General features: G+C 37.7%; 1 protein-coding gene and 1 long non-coding RNA gene across 2 annotated transcripts in view; both read left to right on the top strand.

The window, feature by feature from the left end:
• The first annotated feature begins 4,503 nt into the window (after positions 1-4,503).
• Positions 4,504-18,778, top strand: part of LOC149268364 (uncharacterized) — a 117,241-nt gene continuing 102,966 nt past the window's right edge. The window contains exon 1 of the long non-coding RNA XR_016270622.1: positions 4,504-6,319. This is a non-coding gene — a long non-coding RNA (uncharacterized LOC149268364). The remainder of the gene's footprint in view (positions 6,320-18,778) is intronic.
• On the top strand, positions 12,327-13,936 carry LOC108615929 (uncharacterized). The gene is made up of 2 exons (XM_018010794.2): positions 12,327-12,586; positions 12,675-13,936. Exons 1-2 carry the CDS (start codon positions 12,463-12,465, stop codon positions 13,526-13,528), a joined length of 978 nt encoding a protein of 325 aa, XP_017866283.1. The 5' UTR covers positions 12,327-12,462; the 3' UTR covers positions 13,529-13,936.

Genomic DNA, 18,778 nt, shown 5'->3' with positions numbered 1-18,778 from the left:
AGTTATAAGGACATTTTCAGATACAGAAGTAGAGTTATAGAAACATTCTCTGTTTGAGATACACTTGTAGATGTTTCTTCAGATACAATCAAATGTCTAGGTATTAATTGTTAGTTAAAGATATAATAATACTTACGTTTTACACATACATTCTTATTAAGGGATATTAAGGGATATATTTATTTGCAGTTAGAATTCGAGGTAGATCTTTATATAGACATATAGTTATAGTTAAGTTATAGTCATAGGTATAGTTATAGATACATTTCGATATAGTTTTTCACACGTAGATACAGCTGATCAAAGTCTTAGATACTTTGGTAATTCCCATAGAACCATTTAGATCCATTCGCTGAGACATATTTGCATGGCACATATACTTACATTCGCTGAAACATATTTACCTGGCACAGATACATTCTCTGAGACATATTTACCTGGCACAGATACATTTTGTTTTTTTTTTCTGCAGCTACAGCTACAAAATGGCGTCATCTGTTAGCCAATAGGTTGAATATTTACTTGCAGAACGTACTTTGGAGTCGAACGCGTTTTGCTAATGAGTAACTGAATGTCTCTGTATATATGCTATACATGAGTGTGTGCGTGTGTGTGAGTGTGTAGCTATGCATATAGACAGATCTGTCTGTCTGTCCGCTCGTATTCAGAGTCGTTGCCGTCGTCTAACTAAAGTTGCCTCCGCCAAGGTCAGCTGCCTGGGTCTGAGAAACTGTTTGGCTTGCTTGTCGCTGTTAGTCAGGGCCCCCTGTATGTGTGTGGGTTTTTATACACACATACTTAGACACATAAATATATCTATATTATTATTTGAAGGCCTTACGCCCGTTAATCTCTGAACAATTCATTAAACTTCAAGTTTCAATGCAAAATTTATACATACAAACGATGTACGTGATGTGAAGGCAACTTGTTCGCTCTTCTCTCAACTGCAAAGCTTGTATAATAATTCAAATTAAATGCAAGTCTATATCTAGCATATCGTATAGCTCACACACAAACACACATATACTCGCTATATACAACTATGAGTCAATTAAATTTATCTGACTGCATTTCATAGCAATTCCCATGAATTAATTGTTTGTAACATTTTTACAATTACTAATATTTTTTTACCATGAGTTAATTGTTTAAAATGCATAAAACTTGATCTTTCCAGTTGATAATGTTATATTCCATGAATTCACTTAGTTTTCATATAAACAAAATGGCTTTAAATTACCTTTTTTTGCGGTTTACCAACACATGCAATGCTTACATTCGATTCAGTTTACGTTTTACAATAGCATATGCGCTTCCCAGAAGTCAAATCGATAGGTTTCTCTATCCAGACATTCCTATTTCTATATAATTTAACATCTCGTGTGCAACACTAACATAGAATGCTGTTTGTATTTTTTGTTTACATTTTTAAAGTTTTAGAACACTATTGCTGAAGATTGACATATTTGTTATACACCTAACCCATTGATATGGGGAATCATTCCTACTTAGTTTTACATGTCGCCTGATTCTTTTAACCCTTTGAATCAAGTTTTCTTATTTTACAACACTGCTTCGGGACATCTATGTATGTATCTTCTACTTAGCTTTATTAAATTTTTAATGAACCGCTAGACAAGGCATCATGCTAATCTGAATAGCCCACAACTTTTTCACATAGTCTACATCCCTCCCTCTCTCTCTCACATTCTCCCTCTATCTATCCCACAGCATATCGTGCAAATCCGTTCCATTTGAATACTTTATTTAATGATCAGGCCGTGTCCAACAGATTTTTCCCCTTTTGACTTACTGACAGGTAAAAGCACAAAGCAAAATCTAAACAAAGCTCTTTTATATAATTTATAAATAATTCGCAAACAGGAAAATTGCACCACCACCAACAACAATAAAAAGCTATTCAAATGCAGTTTCTTAGTCATTTGAACAATTGCTGGGAATAGACGATTAATATATATAAGTATATATATTATATTCCTTATTATAGCCGCCACATGATCAATGAGAAAAGAGACACACAATTTTTCCCTGTTTGCACATCGCACCTGTCCACGAGCCCTTGGCTGCGAGCGTGTGTGTGTGTGTGAGTGTGGCATGTTGTAAAACTTGTTTATTTTAAATTGAAAGATCGCCAAGATTGTGTTTCCATTTCTAATACGAATTGGTTTTAGCAGCATTTTGCTAATTGGACAATGTGCCAGGTGTTAAAATCAACTTCCCTCAAAGACATAAAAAAAGCTTTCTCCAATTGATTTCTTAATCAACTTTCGTCAACGATAAAATACTCATACAGACATAGCTGCACACACGCTCGCTCTCCTCTCTTACACTCTCGCTCACACACACATAATCAACGGCCTACTATTTGTTGCTCTCTTTGAAACTAGAAAAAAATTATTTCCTATTTCTGCCCATTGTACAGTTTTTATGCGTCACACATACACACATACAGAAACACATGCGTGTGCGTATGTGTCTGTTTCATTGGCAGACTTAGCAACAAGAAATACACCACGCAGCAACAGCAACAGCAGAAACAGACTGCGACCGTTTGTTCTGTTCATAGCCTTCGCGTCGTAACGGTTTCAACGCTTGCCTCTCTCGCTTTCTTGTTCGTGGAAAAAGCGTACACACATTTGATAAAAGTGTATGTGTGCGACAGAGCTAGAAAGATGCATGCGTTTGGCTGAATGCCTGTGTGTGTACGTGTGCTTTTTGGTGGAATGATAAAATGCGTGTGTGTAATAAAAGAAAATATTTCAATAGCATTTATTTTTTATTATTATATTAATTTGGGGTGAGCGACAAAAAAAGTTTACAAACATATTCCAACTTAAGATAGTTTTTTTTTTTTTTTTAATTACTAGTATCACACTTTTTCTTAATCAACTTTTTAACACAATTCCAAGTTTCGAGATTTAACATGTTGATACGCCCGCAATTTGTATAGGAGAGAGAAAAAGACTGACTATATAAAAATCACAGTGAGTCCCCGTCTCGCTCCCACATAGGTTGCAGTACGTTGTTGATATAAAAAAAAAATACATATATAAATACAAATAATAAACCGCTCACAGCTTCCCAACTATAGAAGAAGCAGGCAGAGGCAATTGTATGGAAAACTTGTAAACCAAATATACACGAATCATCGAGAAAGAGAGCAACGTTAGGTTGTGGAATACAAAAAAAAAAATTCCATTAGATTTTTGTAACGCTCGCCCCTTGTGTAGCTAGGCGCTGTTGGAAGCCGATACCAAAAACGCGGCCAACTTTGTTCGCTGTGCAGCTGCAAATGGCGCGAGCGAACACAAAGCAACTGCCGAAAGCAGCGGCGCGCACACGAGCGAAACTCGACGAAAAGCCAACTTAACGAACCGAAAGCGCTTCGTTAGAATTCGCGTATAGATGTGTGTGGTGTGTTATGCTTGTGTGGTTAAGTGTGTATGTAAGTGTGGTTTTATAAATTATGACGTTGCCCGGAGCTTTTTCTCTTTCGAATTTAGGTGAAGAAATATGTAATCAAGTACATACATACACAAATATATACACACACGCACACAGAGAGACACTCACACATGTACATATTTTTTAGACTTGCCGTCATCCGATAATAAAAGGCACATGCAAAGGCCATTCAAACCATGTCGAAATATGTTTAATCAACGAGCAAACGCTGCTGGCACTAGAGCGAGATGGCAATCCCCGTTTTGCTGTTTTTTCTCCCCTTTACTCTGCGCCATTTGCAAGTTGCGTAATTGTCATTAAGTCGATTCAAAAATGTGTCATTCAAGTTCCTGGTTCTTTTTGCTGCAGCTTTTTCGGCACCTCTCTTTTCTCTTCCATTTGTCTACGTCTGATATTTATTTTATTATCTTTTTCTAGAAATTGCGCGCGAGTTTACGTAATGCGCGTTTTTTTTTTTGACAAAATTTAAATTTTTGGAACACGTTTTTTCTTCCTTTTTTTTTCAGTTCTTATTGCTCACATGATACACATGGTGTAAATCGTATATACACACACACATATGCATACACATGTACATGAAAGTCTGTTGAGGCAAAGTTCCTTAGAAAAAAAACCACCACCAACAAAGCCACCACCAACCGCCGCGCCACTTTTCGACTATTTTTGACGTTAGCAACAACAGATTCTTTTTAGTTTTTTTTTTTTTTTGTTGTGTTAGTGCTCTCCTTTTTGGTTTTATTCTGTTACACTTGGTTTTATATTTTTTGGTTAAGGCGCTGCAAGCGCACTACGAACCGCACGGTCCAACGTTCAACGCACGAATGAATCGACGGCGACGCCAGCGACAGCAACACGGCGACAAACCAGTTTTATATAAGCCCGCGCGTAAGTACAGTAAATATAAGCTATGTATGTATTATACTGTGTCTGAGTATGGCTATACATATATACATGTTTACATATATGTGGATATGGGAGAGCAGCGCTTCAAGCTTCGTGAAAGCTCTTTACAAACGTACATAAGAGAGAATGTGTATGTATGCTGTATGTGTGCGTGTGTATTGGTGTAGTTTTGTCGTTGACACACATTCAATTTGTGGTTGTTGCTGCTGCTCTTTTTTTATGTTTTTTGTGCTGCTGCTGCTACGGCTTTGTAGCTTTGTAGCTTTGACGCGCCACTTAGTTAACAAAAATTTTCCGTCTTTGACGTTTTCCATTGAAACGCAATGAAAAGATTTGTATCAAAGTAGAGAGTCATGAAATGAAAAAGAAAACAAGTATATGCAGACTTTTTATGCTTAGATAAATTGCAAAGATAAACCGCAGAGTGGGCGTATGCAAAAAAAAGAACAAAAAACAACTTAATGAAAACCAAATCTAATTAGAAAACGTGCAGCTGTGTGTGGTAGAAAGTGTGCCAGCGAGTGGCTCTGATTAGTTTAATGGCTGACCGCAGGAAGCACTCAGCTCACTTGCATATGTATGTATGTATATACATATATTTGAACACGTACATACATGTATGTATGTATAGTTGCCAATCAGCGTTTGTGTGTGTGTTTGTAAAAAGTGTGTCATCACTTTGCACAACTACTAGAAAACTTGTTATTTACAACAGCAAACTCAACGAAAGGCAGCAATAACAGCTTTGCTTTTTCGCTGCATTGCTATTCTCTCTGCTTCTTCTTAGTTTCGTGTTCAGTTCTTGTGCCTACCACATTGCACATGTTATTCACATACACACACACTCACACAGAAGCAGAGCTTTTGTATGCCCGCTAAGTGCAAACTAGAAACAGAAACTGGGTTATTGGTGCAAATGCGCGCGCGTTTTTCTTTTTATTTCTTCTACAACCTGCTTTGGTCTCCTCGTTCTCTTTCTCACTGCGTGGCCACCCCTCTCTGCTGCTCATTAACTTCGCCTACGTTGCGCTTGTTGTTGTTGGTTGCACTTGTCAGCATCTGCAATAGCAGCTGCTACTGCTGCTAACATCAAGTGGGCGGAAATTGCATCAAATGACTAATTTCATTGTTCTTTTTCTTCCCTGCGTTTTGCTTAGTGATGACGACATCAAAGCTAAAGCGAAATCAAATCAAATCAGTTCCAAGAGACGCAACATAAAATTTTTGGCGATGACGCCACAGCTGCTATTATTATTATTATTCATGTTGTTGTTGTTTCTGTTGATTTTATTGCGTTTTATGTTTTATGTTCAAAAATTAAAAGCCACGCACGCTCGTTAAAATAAGAAAGCTGACCCCTACTTAACTCTCCTTTGCTCCACCCCTGCCCTTTCTACGACGCCTATGTGCATGCTTTATAGCTCTGCATGCGTTTTTCTGCTTCTCTCTCCCCCTTCCCTTTTTCGGCATTCGTTCATTCTTTTAGTCTTTTGCCGCCTTTACGAGCGAAACGTGTATTGCATGTGATTCCATTTAGTTTACATATAACCACAAGCTGACCAAATGCAAAGACAAAGAAATTGGTGAATATAGATGTGTGTGCGATTGTGCGTGTGTTTTTTTTTTTTTTGTTAAAAGTTAATGCGTTGCAAGCACGATCTCGAATTTATTCGTATCCACAGCTATATTTTTTCACTTACAACTCTACATTTAGTGCCGCGTTGCCCTCGCCAACTCTCTCCTATTGCTCCTCCACGCCCCTTTCATTCGCTCTTATCTAACAACTGTTTATGATGTGCGTGGTAATTTTCTTAATGCACCGTTTGAAAGCTCTCTACGCAAATACAGCGTATGAAATGCACTTAGGACTTAAGGCATTCATTCGAATGGGAATTTTTGAAGAATAAAAAGCAATTGATTTATTATGGTAAGTTTGGCTATAAAAGTTGTAGCTTTTGCAATTATTTGAATTATGTGCACGCCATAGATAGCTATGCGCCTTATTGCGTCCTTTCCACCCCTTCTTCCTCGCTCTCTCACTCAGTGACTCTCTTAGTGACAAAAATGATGTCAGTCTTTTGTTTATCTCTGACTCTACTTGACCTATATATGTATGTATGTACATGCATATACATATGTAATATATTCTAATATTTCCTGTTTCTAACTATAAAATCGTATAAAACAGCTGTTCTTTTTAGAAAGCTTTTTTTTTTTTCGTTTGTAAAACCTTTTTGCCTGTCAGCTCGAGTGGTCGCATCAGCCGTCAGTGCATAAAAGCTAATGGTATTCATCCGATGTGATATGTACATATGTACATATGCATATGTACGCATGCATTAATGTACGTATATACATACGTATATATGTATGTAGTAGTAGTAGTATACAGCTGCCCATTGAGTTTTCCCCAATGATAACTGTCATATCTGGCATCAGTCAGCTGAAGTGTTTGGCTTGTGTAGCCGACTACGTGCTACCCTGTAATAGGGTTTATTGGTGATCCAAAAACTTTTTAGCTATCCCTAGTTTTATGGAGTATAACCTTTCAAATATATACACATGTTTTTTTTTTTTTTTTTTTTTTTTTTTTTTTAATGGACTCTAATGAAAAGATATTAGCTACGTAAGCTTTAGTACTTGTTTCTACCATTTAACTAGTTTTTCACATAAGACTCATACCCCCTTTATATGGCTGACAAGGTGTAATAAGAGAGGGCACTTTGATAAAAAGCAGCAACTGAAAACATGTTTTCGTGCACGTCCGTTCGTTTTAATTGAGCTTCTCTAGTTCTGCTCGAATGTATGTGTTAATATATATGTATGTATATACATACATACATACATACATACATACATACATATAGTAAAATGTGTGCTTGTAATTTGTAGTTAGGGAAGTTTGGAACTGGGCTTACAATGAAGCCGCAGCTTTGCGCTGTTGAACTTTAAAATTCTAATTTATAGCTTGGCTGTAGTATAGGTAAATATATATAATATTTACATACATATGTACATATCTGTGTAGATGTATACACCTCTATATAGTTAACAACTGGAAAACCTTGAAATGTGCACGAGTGACTAATTAGACGGGCTGTTGGGAAGCTCATTTCAGGTTCAAATTCCAAGTACAAGCTTCAATATTGTGTTCATTTGATAATGGGAAATTTTGTTGTATAAAAAGGGAAATGCCAAATGAATTATCATAGCATTGATTAACGGAAGATGTCTGAGCTTAACCTTCAGCTTATTTCACACTCGAATTGAGTTGAGCAAAGCTGAAAATTAGTTCGAAGAAATCTAAACTGTTATACTCACATGTATAACTAAATAGATAAATCTAGCCTTCAATTGTTTTTCCTCTGTTCTACTGCTGTATAACACTCAGCTAAGATTTAAATTAAAAATTCTTGTTATACACTGTTATACACTGGGTATAACACAATTATACTTACAGTTATTATAATTTATTGTTAGTTTTTAATGAATTCATACATTTAGGTGAAATTCCTTAATCGTGATAAAAATGTTTTTCGTAGTTAAACAGCATTCCAGCTTTCATTTATTTCATTTTCGTAACAGTCCCGTAAATTACATAAATAATTTCGCTATTTATCACGATTAGGGATTTTCGCATAAACGTAGCTGATGTTTTCTTTTTATATTTTTGTATGACACTTCTTTGTTTTATATTTTATATTTATATTACTTTTTTATATTTTTGAAAATCTTTCCGCTGAACTTTTACCGTTTTGCTTTGTTGGGAATGATTTTATTGACTGACCCCACAGAACAATTGCTAGTTGGGCTGGCTAACTGCCTGGCTGGTTGCCTGGCTAACTGTTCGTTTCGTTCCGTTCCAGCTGTTGGAATATGCGCGTCGTCTAATGCCAGCGAATAATCATTGGCGAATGGTGCGCACAGCCTTTGCCTTTCGCTCAACGACCATCCAGTTTTCAACCGAAAAATGCGTTACATATATACACACATTATACAAACATACATATGTGCTTTTTATATGCAGTTATCGTACATACATAGATACATGCATATATGTATGTACATACATGTTCATATATGTATGCATGTGTGTGATTGTGTGCTGCCGCAGGGGAAGCCAGTGTAGGTCACCCAGAGAGACAAACAGCAACACACAATGCTTTCGTCGTCGCCTTCGTTATTGCTGCCGTCACTGTCGTCTTCGTCGTCACGCAGCTTTTAAGCTCACTAAGCCGCCCGAAAATTGTCTGCAGTCGCAGCATGTCTCGCTTGTTGGACTAAGCCGCAGCGCAAGCGTTTGGTGTTGGACATGTGCCGTTATCAGCGCGCTGGAAGGAAATTTGCTTGGAAATGAACAAGAAAACAACAAAATTGCGACGCTGCTGGTTCTGTTGCTGTTGCTGCGGAAAAGCAAAAAAGCTGCGCAGTTAGCGTTTTTGATAATGTAACAAGAACTCAAGGGGCAGCCAAATGTACGTACACAAGCAGACATACATACATACATACACATATGTATGTATGTTTGTATGCATTTATGTATATACATATGTACATATTATGTGTGTATTTATGTCTGTGTGGGTGGCTTATTATACTGCGCTGCTTATTTCCGTAATGAATTTGATTAGGAAACTCGACTCGAGTCGTTATCGGTTATGCAAAATTTAGCTGAGCGAATTTGAATGCTTACTCGCGCCCTCTTTGTCCCTCTCCTTTGCTTTCGCCTTGTTATCAGCTATGCACAACATTTTATACGGCGAATTCTGCTGCATAGGCTCTGCCGCTCTGCTCTTCCTCTATCTCTCTCTCTCTCTCTCTCTCTCTCTCTCTCTCTCTCTCTCTCTCTCTCTCTCTCTCTCTCTCTCAGCCTCTCCCACTCTCGCTGTTGCTAAGCGAGCGACCCACTGTGCTGATTTTTAATAAATTTCCCATGCATCCTAATTGCAAGTTCTTGACTGCTTTCTTCTTTCCCATATACTTTTTTTTTTTGGTTACTTTGCCACCCTGTTGCAAACCCCTCGTATCTGATGCTACTGCGCATGTTTTAAGCAGCAACATTTTCATGCATGCGTGTATGTGTGTGTGTTATACCTTTGTCTCATTTTCCGATGCTACCTGAAGTTATTTTCGATATAAATATTGCGTCTTATCCCGCGCTGCCTGCAGCGGAATGCGAAGCAGAAACGCAATCGCATTTGGTTTATGCGTCACACGCAATATATCCGGGGGGAGGGTAGGCAAAAGTATCTATGCGTATCTTAAACACACACAAAACCAGTTTGCAAACGAAGTTACATACATATGGGGGGTTCTTTCCTTCCTTATTTCTTTCATTCTGTCTTTTGTTACTTGATGTATTTTCATGACCATTTCCATTCCAAATCAGTTGAGCTATTCAGGTTTATGAAGTCATTGCATTCTATGCATTTGATTTGATTTGATTTATAGCAGATGCCAATTGTCACTTATCCTCGTATGCTTAGGTTACATAAATTGTTATACGGCAGCATAAATCGTAAATGATATTCTATCTTCCGATTTGAGCCTCGATTTTTTTATTTTCATTTTAAACAGCTTATTCAATCAGCTCTTCATTAACTTTTCCATTACTGTGGGCTTCCCTATGGCATTGTTTTTAATTTTTGATCAATCAACGAAATTGATATTCCAAACATCCATTTAAGCACTTAATTAGTATCTTTAGCAGCTTTGACTTGGCCTAAACTTGATTTTTCATTCGTTTGCACAATGTTTCACAATGTTCAACAATTTTCCACAATTTCCTCTTAATTGGTAACCGAATACAGTGTCTGCTAAGAAGATGCGAACGCATTGCTGCAATAATTAATGAGCACCGCTTGAATTTCAACTCGAGAGATTTTCAAAATAGAAAAAAATGAGCTCATTAGAGTTTTTATTCAGAAAGAAAGGTACTTTTTGTATGTACTTTAATGAGCGCGTTAGGTAGGGTGTTCGTCAGGTAAAGAGTTTTACCAGCTCAATTGAAACAGGGAAGAAGTATAATAAAGAAATGCCCAAAGAACTAACAAAAGTGAATTTGCAGGGAATTTTATTGTTTTCGCAAGGAATTCTTTTTGCTTGCGGGGAAATTTTTAGTTGAAAAGTGAGTCGCTGGGAAATTCCCCAGCTGAAGTTCCGTCTTGCTAATGCACACATGCATCCATATGTATGTATGTACGTAAATATTTACATGCATGCAAACACTTAAGCATATATGTATGCACAAACACACGCACATACATATGTATATGTGTACGTATGTATGCATGTAAGATAATGAAATCATTTGAACGCGCTTTGCCTGAGCGTCGCGTCATAGGAACCAAGCCCACAAGCGAACACACGAAAAAGAAGACGACAACAAAAAAAAAAGATACAACAAAGTTGGGTGAAGCAACTGCAAAGTCTTTTGTAGCCCAATCAACAATAACAACAGCAACGACCAAAAAAAAGCAGGCCAAGTAAACCAAAAAACTAAAAAATAAGAAAACGAAGAGCAAGAAAAAACATTTACAAAAGAAGTTCGATGAACCTGCGTAGTGCTTGGCTACTTTACAAGCAGCAACCGGCTACGATGCCTCTACCCCGCCCCTTACACATGCTTCCCTCTCCCACTCCAATGGCCATTCCCTTTGCCCAACTCCAGTTCCGAACGTCTTTAAGTTGATTTTGTTTGAGTTGCGGCGAAGGGCGAAGGGCGCAGAGCGAAGAGCGGAGGGCGACGAGAGAGCGCTTACCGCTGCACAGCTGCAACAGGCTAAAGGCGAACGCAACGGCATTGCAATAGAACAAAAGGGCGTGCTGCTGGGCAGGGGGCGGGGCGCACAGTAGTCAGTGCTGAAAGGTGGTACCCAAAAAAAAAAAGAAAAAAAAAGGAGAAAGAATAGTGAGAGAAAGAAAGAGAGCAAATGCGAGCGAACAGTTCACTAGTTCAATTCGCCGCCACGCATAAGCGATCGCCGATGAGGAACAGCAGCAACAACAAAAACAACAACAGCAACTGTTCAACTGTTGCCAGCGTTACCAGAGTTTTTTTTTCTGCCTGCCAGACTCCGTTTTCTTTTTCAAATGTTTAGTGCGAATATTTAAACAGCTTTTTATCAACGATACATACACATTCATTTATATGCGCGTGAGAGTGTGTGTGTTTGTGTTTGCTTGCATTTATGCATACATATATTTGTATGTACATATGTAGTTATTTACATAACAACAACATTAATGCAAAGTGGCGTGTGTATGTGTGCATATGTATGTATGCTATGCACGTGTGTATTATGTATACATACATAACACATGTTTGAATATTATGTAAACATACTTACATTCGTGTAGTAGCAGTGGCGTAGCTCAACAAATTTTTGCAGGGATACTTATGAAATTCAGCATATGAATTAAGTATGCAGAATATTTTCTTTATTTGAGATAAACAAATTGATGAGATAGAAAAAAAAACCTGAAATATAATTTTAATTATATGTAATACTACAAAATAATGTATCAAAATATTAAAATCATTTATCATCATTTCATTGATCAATTGACATAGATTAAATATAAACAGAAAGGCTGAATTGAATACTATGGTTTCACTCTTAATAGTTACTTGAAAAATAATCCCTTTTTGCTGCTGCGCCACTGGTATGCATACATACATAAGTACGTTGAAGCGATGTCGACGACGACGACAGCGACGACGATGACGACGACGACTACGAAACGCGAACAAGCAACGAAACGACGAAACGATGAAACAAACGATGGCATGACTGTACTATGTATGTATGTAACTCCATACATAGCAGCGTGTATACCAAACAGCGACAACAACAGCAAGCACACAAACACACACAGGCATAGAGTGAGTGCTGCATTAGTGTGTATATGTGTGTGTTTGGCATGCAGGTATAGCGGAGGGTATGTACGCGCTTCGCGCCTGTTGCAAAATTCAGTGCCGCTGTTTCGTTCGTGACGAAAGGATGTACGCCCGGTTGTAGGCTGTACATACATACCATCGAACGCATATACATATATATACGCATAGGCATGCACAGCTTCGACATGCACACACACATGTATGCGGATAATACGCCAAAGAGCAATGAGTATGAGGAGCTGTCGCAACTGTTAAAGTCTTGGAACGTCAGCGAGCTGTTGCCATATTTGCAAGGTAAACAAACACAAAAGACAAATGAAAAGAAATTAGCGAATGTTCGACTCTTATACTTATACTCTCTTATACGAAAAAACAAATTTAGAAGAGGCAATCAATACGCAAGAGCTGCAGATGCTGAAGCGTCATCATATGAACGAGCTGCTGCGCAACTTTCGTTACGGCACGCGAATTCGTTTTGAACATCATTTGGAGCGTTGGCGTCGCTGGCTCAATGTACCGTTGCAGGACGAGCAGAATTGCGGTGCTGGCAGCAGCACCAGCGCCGCTGGCAGCGGCAGCGTTCATTGCAGCGGCTGCAACTGCTCGACGAACTTAGCGAAGAGTCATTCCAAGAGCAATTTGGGCGATGAGAGAGCAAAGCAATTGCCCTCCGAGCCGTTCGTTTCGCTCAATGAGATGACGGATGGGGGGACGTTTAATGTGCCGTTACCCCTGGGCGATCACAGTGAACTAGCTCACACGGAACTGGTGACAGCGGATCTGATCAAGCCGGAAATAATGACCGATGCGGATGGCAGCGAGGAGAGCGGTGTAACGGTGCTCTCCATTTTGCAAGCGTCGCCCGTCAAGGCTCAATCGCTGCTCGAAAGAATCGGACAAAATGAACAGCTGGATGCGGTGCAGCGTTTGCTCTTGATCCAGCTCATTTGCAGCTACTACGAGGATAATCGATTGCATTTGACCTTGCAACGAAGTCATCTACTTGAGCGTGAGATCCTCCAGCTCTATCCCAAGGAGCAGTTGTGCTTTTATCGCACTGAGCGCAGAGGAAAGATCTATGTGAGGTTTACGAATATGAAGCGGAACAAACGTTTCGGCACTCTGCGGGAGCAGAAGCGACGGCGGGAGGAGTCGATGGCACCGCCCGTTTCGTATGCCCCCAAGGAGGTGACCTTCGGCGGTGATCCCATGTCCAGCCCCGAGAGATCGGATTGATTAATGGCTATAAGCTAAGCTTACTCATAAGTCAATTAGTTCTTAACTATTTTAACTTAACTTAAAGTTTCCTATGAGCACAATAAGTTCTTTTAATCAACTAACTTGAATTGTATAAATACTTTCCTAATATAGCGAGTTTACAAATGTTTCGTGCTATCTACATTTATATTACTATTTGTCGATTATTTTAATGATTAATTATCGATCGCACTACACATTTATTCCATATATTATTTAAGCTCATCCAGTTTCTTTTTGGGAACCTTATTTTTCGTTTTAATGCATGTTTAACTCTAGGAATAACAAAGTTGTAAGTGTCTGTAGCCTATTTATATATAAAACTCCATATATTCGATATATATCTAATAAAGATATACATTCATCGTACATTCTGCCTAAAAAATATATATATTGTGGTTTCTCTTAGAAGTCTTGTCTATCGAATGAAAAGTGTGCCAATGCTGTTATACGGCCTTTATTCAACTCTTATACTATGCTGCAGTCTACGCTATTCTTATACTACATTAAGCTCAATTCTTATACCACACTCTTTCGCTGCCAATTTAAACTCTTATACTATATTATTAATATGCCTCACTCAACCCTTATACTGCATATTGTACACCATACACACACCATACTGCATTCTTATGCCATATTCAGCTGTTGTACTACATTTGTAGAACTTTTACTATATTGTTCAAGTATCAGCTCTTATACATAGATACACTTCCATTTGTTAGGGTATTTTCTTGCAGCACTCCAAGTATCGCTTAGTATTGCTCACCAACAGATACTTTGTAGTGTATTTGTTATTCGGTACTGTCTGCAGGGATTTACAACACGTACACATATAAATCAGAGATACGACTGACAGTTGGACACAATTTTGCGGTGAGCTGAGCGTCACGTACTGTGGCGGAGAGCGAGAAAGAGAGAGAGAGAGATGAGATGAGAGAGGGATAGCTAAATCGCCTTAACGAACGAGTGTTTTGGCTTGCCAAACATTTCAAGGTGGGAAGGGCTTAAGTCACCAAAGTATCTTATCTATAAGGCGCTCTTGTAGTTGTGTATCACATGCATACTTATGGCCTTTGTAGCTTGCAGATACTTTTGTATCCATGAGCTCTTTAAGCTAGAATATATAGGCTCTGATATATTATCAATACTTTCTCATCTATTTCTCCTGTATATTGTAGATGCATCTATGATTCTCATACTATTCTAGGGATACTCTTTCTGTTATAGACTCTACATCTTAGAGATACTTTTGTATCTGTTGTTGCATACATTTTTTCGATCCAATGCTCACATTTGTGTTTATGACTGACTTTGTTCATTGTGTATCTTGCAGATACTCTTTGTACTTTTAGACCGCCCTTTTCATTGCATCATCGCCTATAAAATGGGCAATTGGCCAAGTTCTAATATGTACATCGATCGATTAGATTACAAAGCGCGAACTGTAAATATAGCTAAGTAGAGAGGAAAACCTAATTGAGAAGGAAAAGAAACAAAATATTTGAAAATTTGTGAGAGGAGGTTAAGGTGGGGTTCGGCTTCGAGTGCGGAGTGTCGTGTGGTAGCTCTTTAGCTAATTAATTACTCGCTTCAATTTTATTGTTCTTTTTTTCGAACTCTTTTGCACTCGAGTTGTTTTTTGCTAATTGACTTTATCGCTGAGCAAACAAAACTATCAGCCAGATACGCATTGTAGGTGAGTGTGTTTGTGTGAGCTTGTGTGTATGTACATACATACATACATATGTCTGCCCTGTATGACTGATAAAAAGTACATCGAAATAGGGCGGGCTATTGCCTATGCATTCCACTGCACAAAAGGGGCGTATGTATGTATGTATGTATGTAAGTGTATGGGTATGCACACACATATGTATGCAACTATACACATATACACACATACAAACATATGCATACTCTTTTTTTAAGCCATCTTCGCGTTTTGCTTTGTATGTATGTATAGCTGCTGAATGTGTGGCAACGCCAGCAATAAATAGGTCGTCGGCTACAGAAAACCCAAGAGCAAAAAAAAAAACTATTTGTCGCGGCGACAAAGCGACAAAGCTGCGCCTATATACACAGCCAGCCAATGTGCGCAAACAAGCGCGCAATCTAGCGAGAGCGAGCTTTGCAGCTATAAAAAAGCTTTTCTCTACGGAGCCATGTGCATGCATACAAACATACGCATGTACATATGTATAAACATACATACATATATATGTATATTCTCTCTTTCTGTGTTTGTGATAGCATAATTTTGATCGTTAAATGAAAACAAATTGCGAGCCATTAACATGTCAATAGCACAGAACATTGATCAATGCACTCACACATACACGTACACTGCTGTTCAAGCACAATCCTTCACAGCTGTTATATATGTACGTAAGTATTTTGGAAGGGGCGAGTGGGGGGTGGGCGAGTGGCCAAGCAGGCAGGCTGACTGGCTGGCTGGCTGCCATATCTATAACTCTCTCGCTCTCAATCTCTCACTTTTGCTCTATGCGTAGCTATGCTAGATGTATGTGCATATGTATGTATGTATGTCTGCATGCATGTATGTGTGTGTGTGTGTGTGTGTTTTGTTTGTACATTTACTGTGCGCTGCTTTTGTCGAATAGGGAAAGTAGGTCAATTACACGTGTCATATACGAGTACTTGTATACCACTCTATGTATGGGTGTTTGTGTGTGTTTTTACATTTATCTATGCGCACATAACCTCACTTTATGCTTGCTTCATTATTTTTTGTGTGCGTAGAGAGGTAAAAAACAAAAAACTTTACTCTGCTGCTCATTTTTCTTTTTTTGGAAACTCTTTTATGCACAAATATGTTTCTGGGTCGACCGGATAATCGTTTGTTTATGCGCTCTCAAATAAAACAAACATAGAAAAGAAACAAATACACACACACGCACATACGCACATGCACGCACAAACACTTGCATTGTCTGAAGTGTTTGATAAATGGGCCACTATTTGCCTTTGGTTAAAAAAAAAAAAAAAACAAACAGAAAAATAAACGGTTTGTTTTGGGAAAATATACGCACATACAATTGAAATATATTTCAAATTCTAGTTGGATTTTTAATTTGGAAAATTTGTCTTCATAATTTGTGTGATAATCTTATCAGGATTTTTTAAAAGTCGTAAATCTAATTGGATTGCCTTACAAACACTTCTGTATAACAATATATATGTAAATGTAAATCTTTTTTCAGTTTCGTAATACAGTTTTATTATCTAATTAGAATTGTGTTATTCACTTTTAATAGGAATTTTTGTTGGATACACTTAAGAGAAAATCTTGATATATATAAATACAAAAAAAAATACATAGAAATCGAGAGATTTTGCAGCATTGAATTTTTTTTGGGAAGTGTTCTACTAGATTAAGTTAAAGTCAAACTAGCTTTAGGCTATTTTTAAATTTTGCGGATTCTAGCTCTAAGTATATTTAGGCTTATGCACTTAAATATGACTTTAGGGGAGAGGTTTTATAGGAATAAATGTACCTAGATTTAAATGTGTCCCTCGGGAAATTTCAGGCAGCTCAACCTAAGTCTAAAAAGCTACGCAGCTTTGCGCCTCTTTTATGTTGCAATAAATCCTATTAGAATCTATACTAGTTGCCAATTCGCAAATACTCCAATACACATGACAATAATCTTATTGGCTTCCTGTATAGAGAAATTATTTATAGGAAATAACATAAAAGTCATTCGAATTTTAGAATGTTTATTGAACTTTGAATAATTCGCGTAATATTATAATAATATATTTGACTTTCTAGTAGACTTCGTCAGATTTCTCTAATTGAAGCCAAGGTTAAATATTTGATATATATATACGTGGAATCTATTTTAGTTTTCACCTAAATTTATGATTCAGTTATCTATTAACTAAGTCAACATTTGTTGGCCGTTTCTTATAAGCATTACTCTTGGCTGCCATTTGGATAACTGTTTGTTTGCGTATTCTTATTAGGTCGTTAGTTACATTAATATCCCATTTCGCAGATATTTGTTGATGACATAATGAGCATATTAATAGCAAGTGGGCACATTCTAATAAGAACATGCAGGCATAACCAAGCCCCAAAAAACAAGGAGAGCCACACCTCCAATGTGAATAAAATACATATATACGTGTATATATCCCAAGGCTTTTGCAAAAAGCTTTAGAGCTGTGGAAAGGACGTTGAAAGGACGAAACCATTGGAATGTGACAAAAAAATGGAGGAGGGAAAAAACCGGAACGAATTTTCAGCTGCAAAATAGGAGCCGAAGCGATAAGAAAATTCAACTATGTAGAAATATGTATCCAAGAATTGGGTCAATCGATAAAGTGGCAGCAGAAGTAGAAGCAGCAGCCGCAGCGGCGACGTCGACGTCGACGGCGCAGCACATGCGCGCAGCGAAGAGGGAGCGAGCATTCCAAATAGGGGGTGGCAAAGCTTGCGCTCAAAGCTCTCTTTGCAGAACTCAAGCAGTAATCCAATTGGACAGTAATAACTAACTGTATATACGAATACATGTGCAAGCAATTGTATATAAGACTATATATACCAGATTTGACCCAGCTCTTATATATATGTATAAGTATATTTATGATTACATCATGTGTATAAGTATCTGTGTATGTGCATGCGTGTGTGTGTGTGTGACTTTTAATATTTTATAGGACAGCTGGCACTGTGATTCCAATTGCGTTGGCTGCTGCTGCTGTTGCTTTCCAATTTGAAGGGATCATAAAAGAAAATCTAATTGGATGGTACGTATAAAATATCAGGGGAGGGATGGTAGCCTCTTAACATAACCAATACACATTGCATAGAATGTAATACAAGGAATTTATAGATGAGAAACGAAAGAGTTGATGCTTCAAATTGATTTGCATTATAATTAAATATTTGAAATAAAGAAACATTTTTATTCAATTAGGCAATCCGTTCAGGGCGCTAATTGGAATTCCAAAAAATACGAACTGCTTGCAGTTGTAAGCAGTGTAAAATATACTAATGCAGTGCATTCGCTGCAAGCAGTTTAACTTGTTAGCAGACTAACGCCAAAAAGAGCAGCATATGTTAACTTAAAATTATATTAAAAAGTAATTTGCAATGTTAAGAAGCAGCAATGTGTAAAATATATTAAATTAACACAAAATTAAAGCAGCAGATAGTAAATTATCGAAACTAATATATTCACTAAATTGTGCAGATATTTT

The sequence above is a fragment of the Drosophila arizonae genome, chromosome 5 (genome assembly GCF_054131065.1).
Source record: "Drosophila arizonae isolate 15081-1271.41 chromosome 5, UAZ_ARI_1.0, whole genome shotgun sequence".
Taxonomy (NCBI): Eukaryota; Metazoa; Arthropoda; class Insecta; order Diptera; family Drosophilidae; genus Drosophila; species Drosophila arizonae.
The sequence above is the reverse complement of the archived record's forward strand: the minus strand, read 5'-3'. Positions and strand labels throughout refer to the sequence as shown.

Excerpts from the sequence above, each read along its gene's own strand:
- LOC108615929 (XM_018010794.2), top strand. The coding sequence starts at position 12,463 with ATGCACAGCTTCGACATGCACACACACATGTATGCGGATAATACGCCA. Across the intron at positions 12,587-12,674 it reads GCTGTTGCCATATTTGCAAG|AAGAGGCAATCAATACGCAA; the intron begins GTAAACAAACAC and ends AAACAAATTTAG.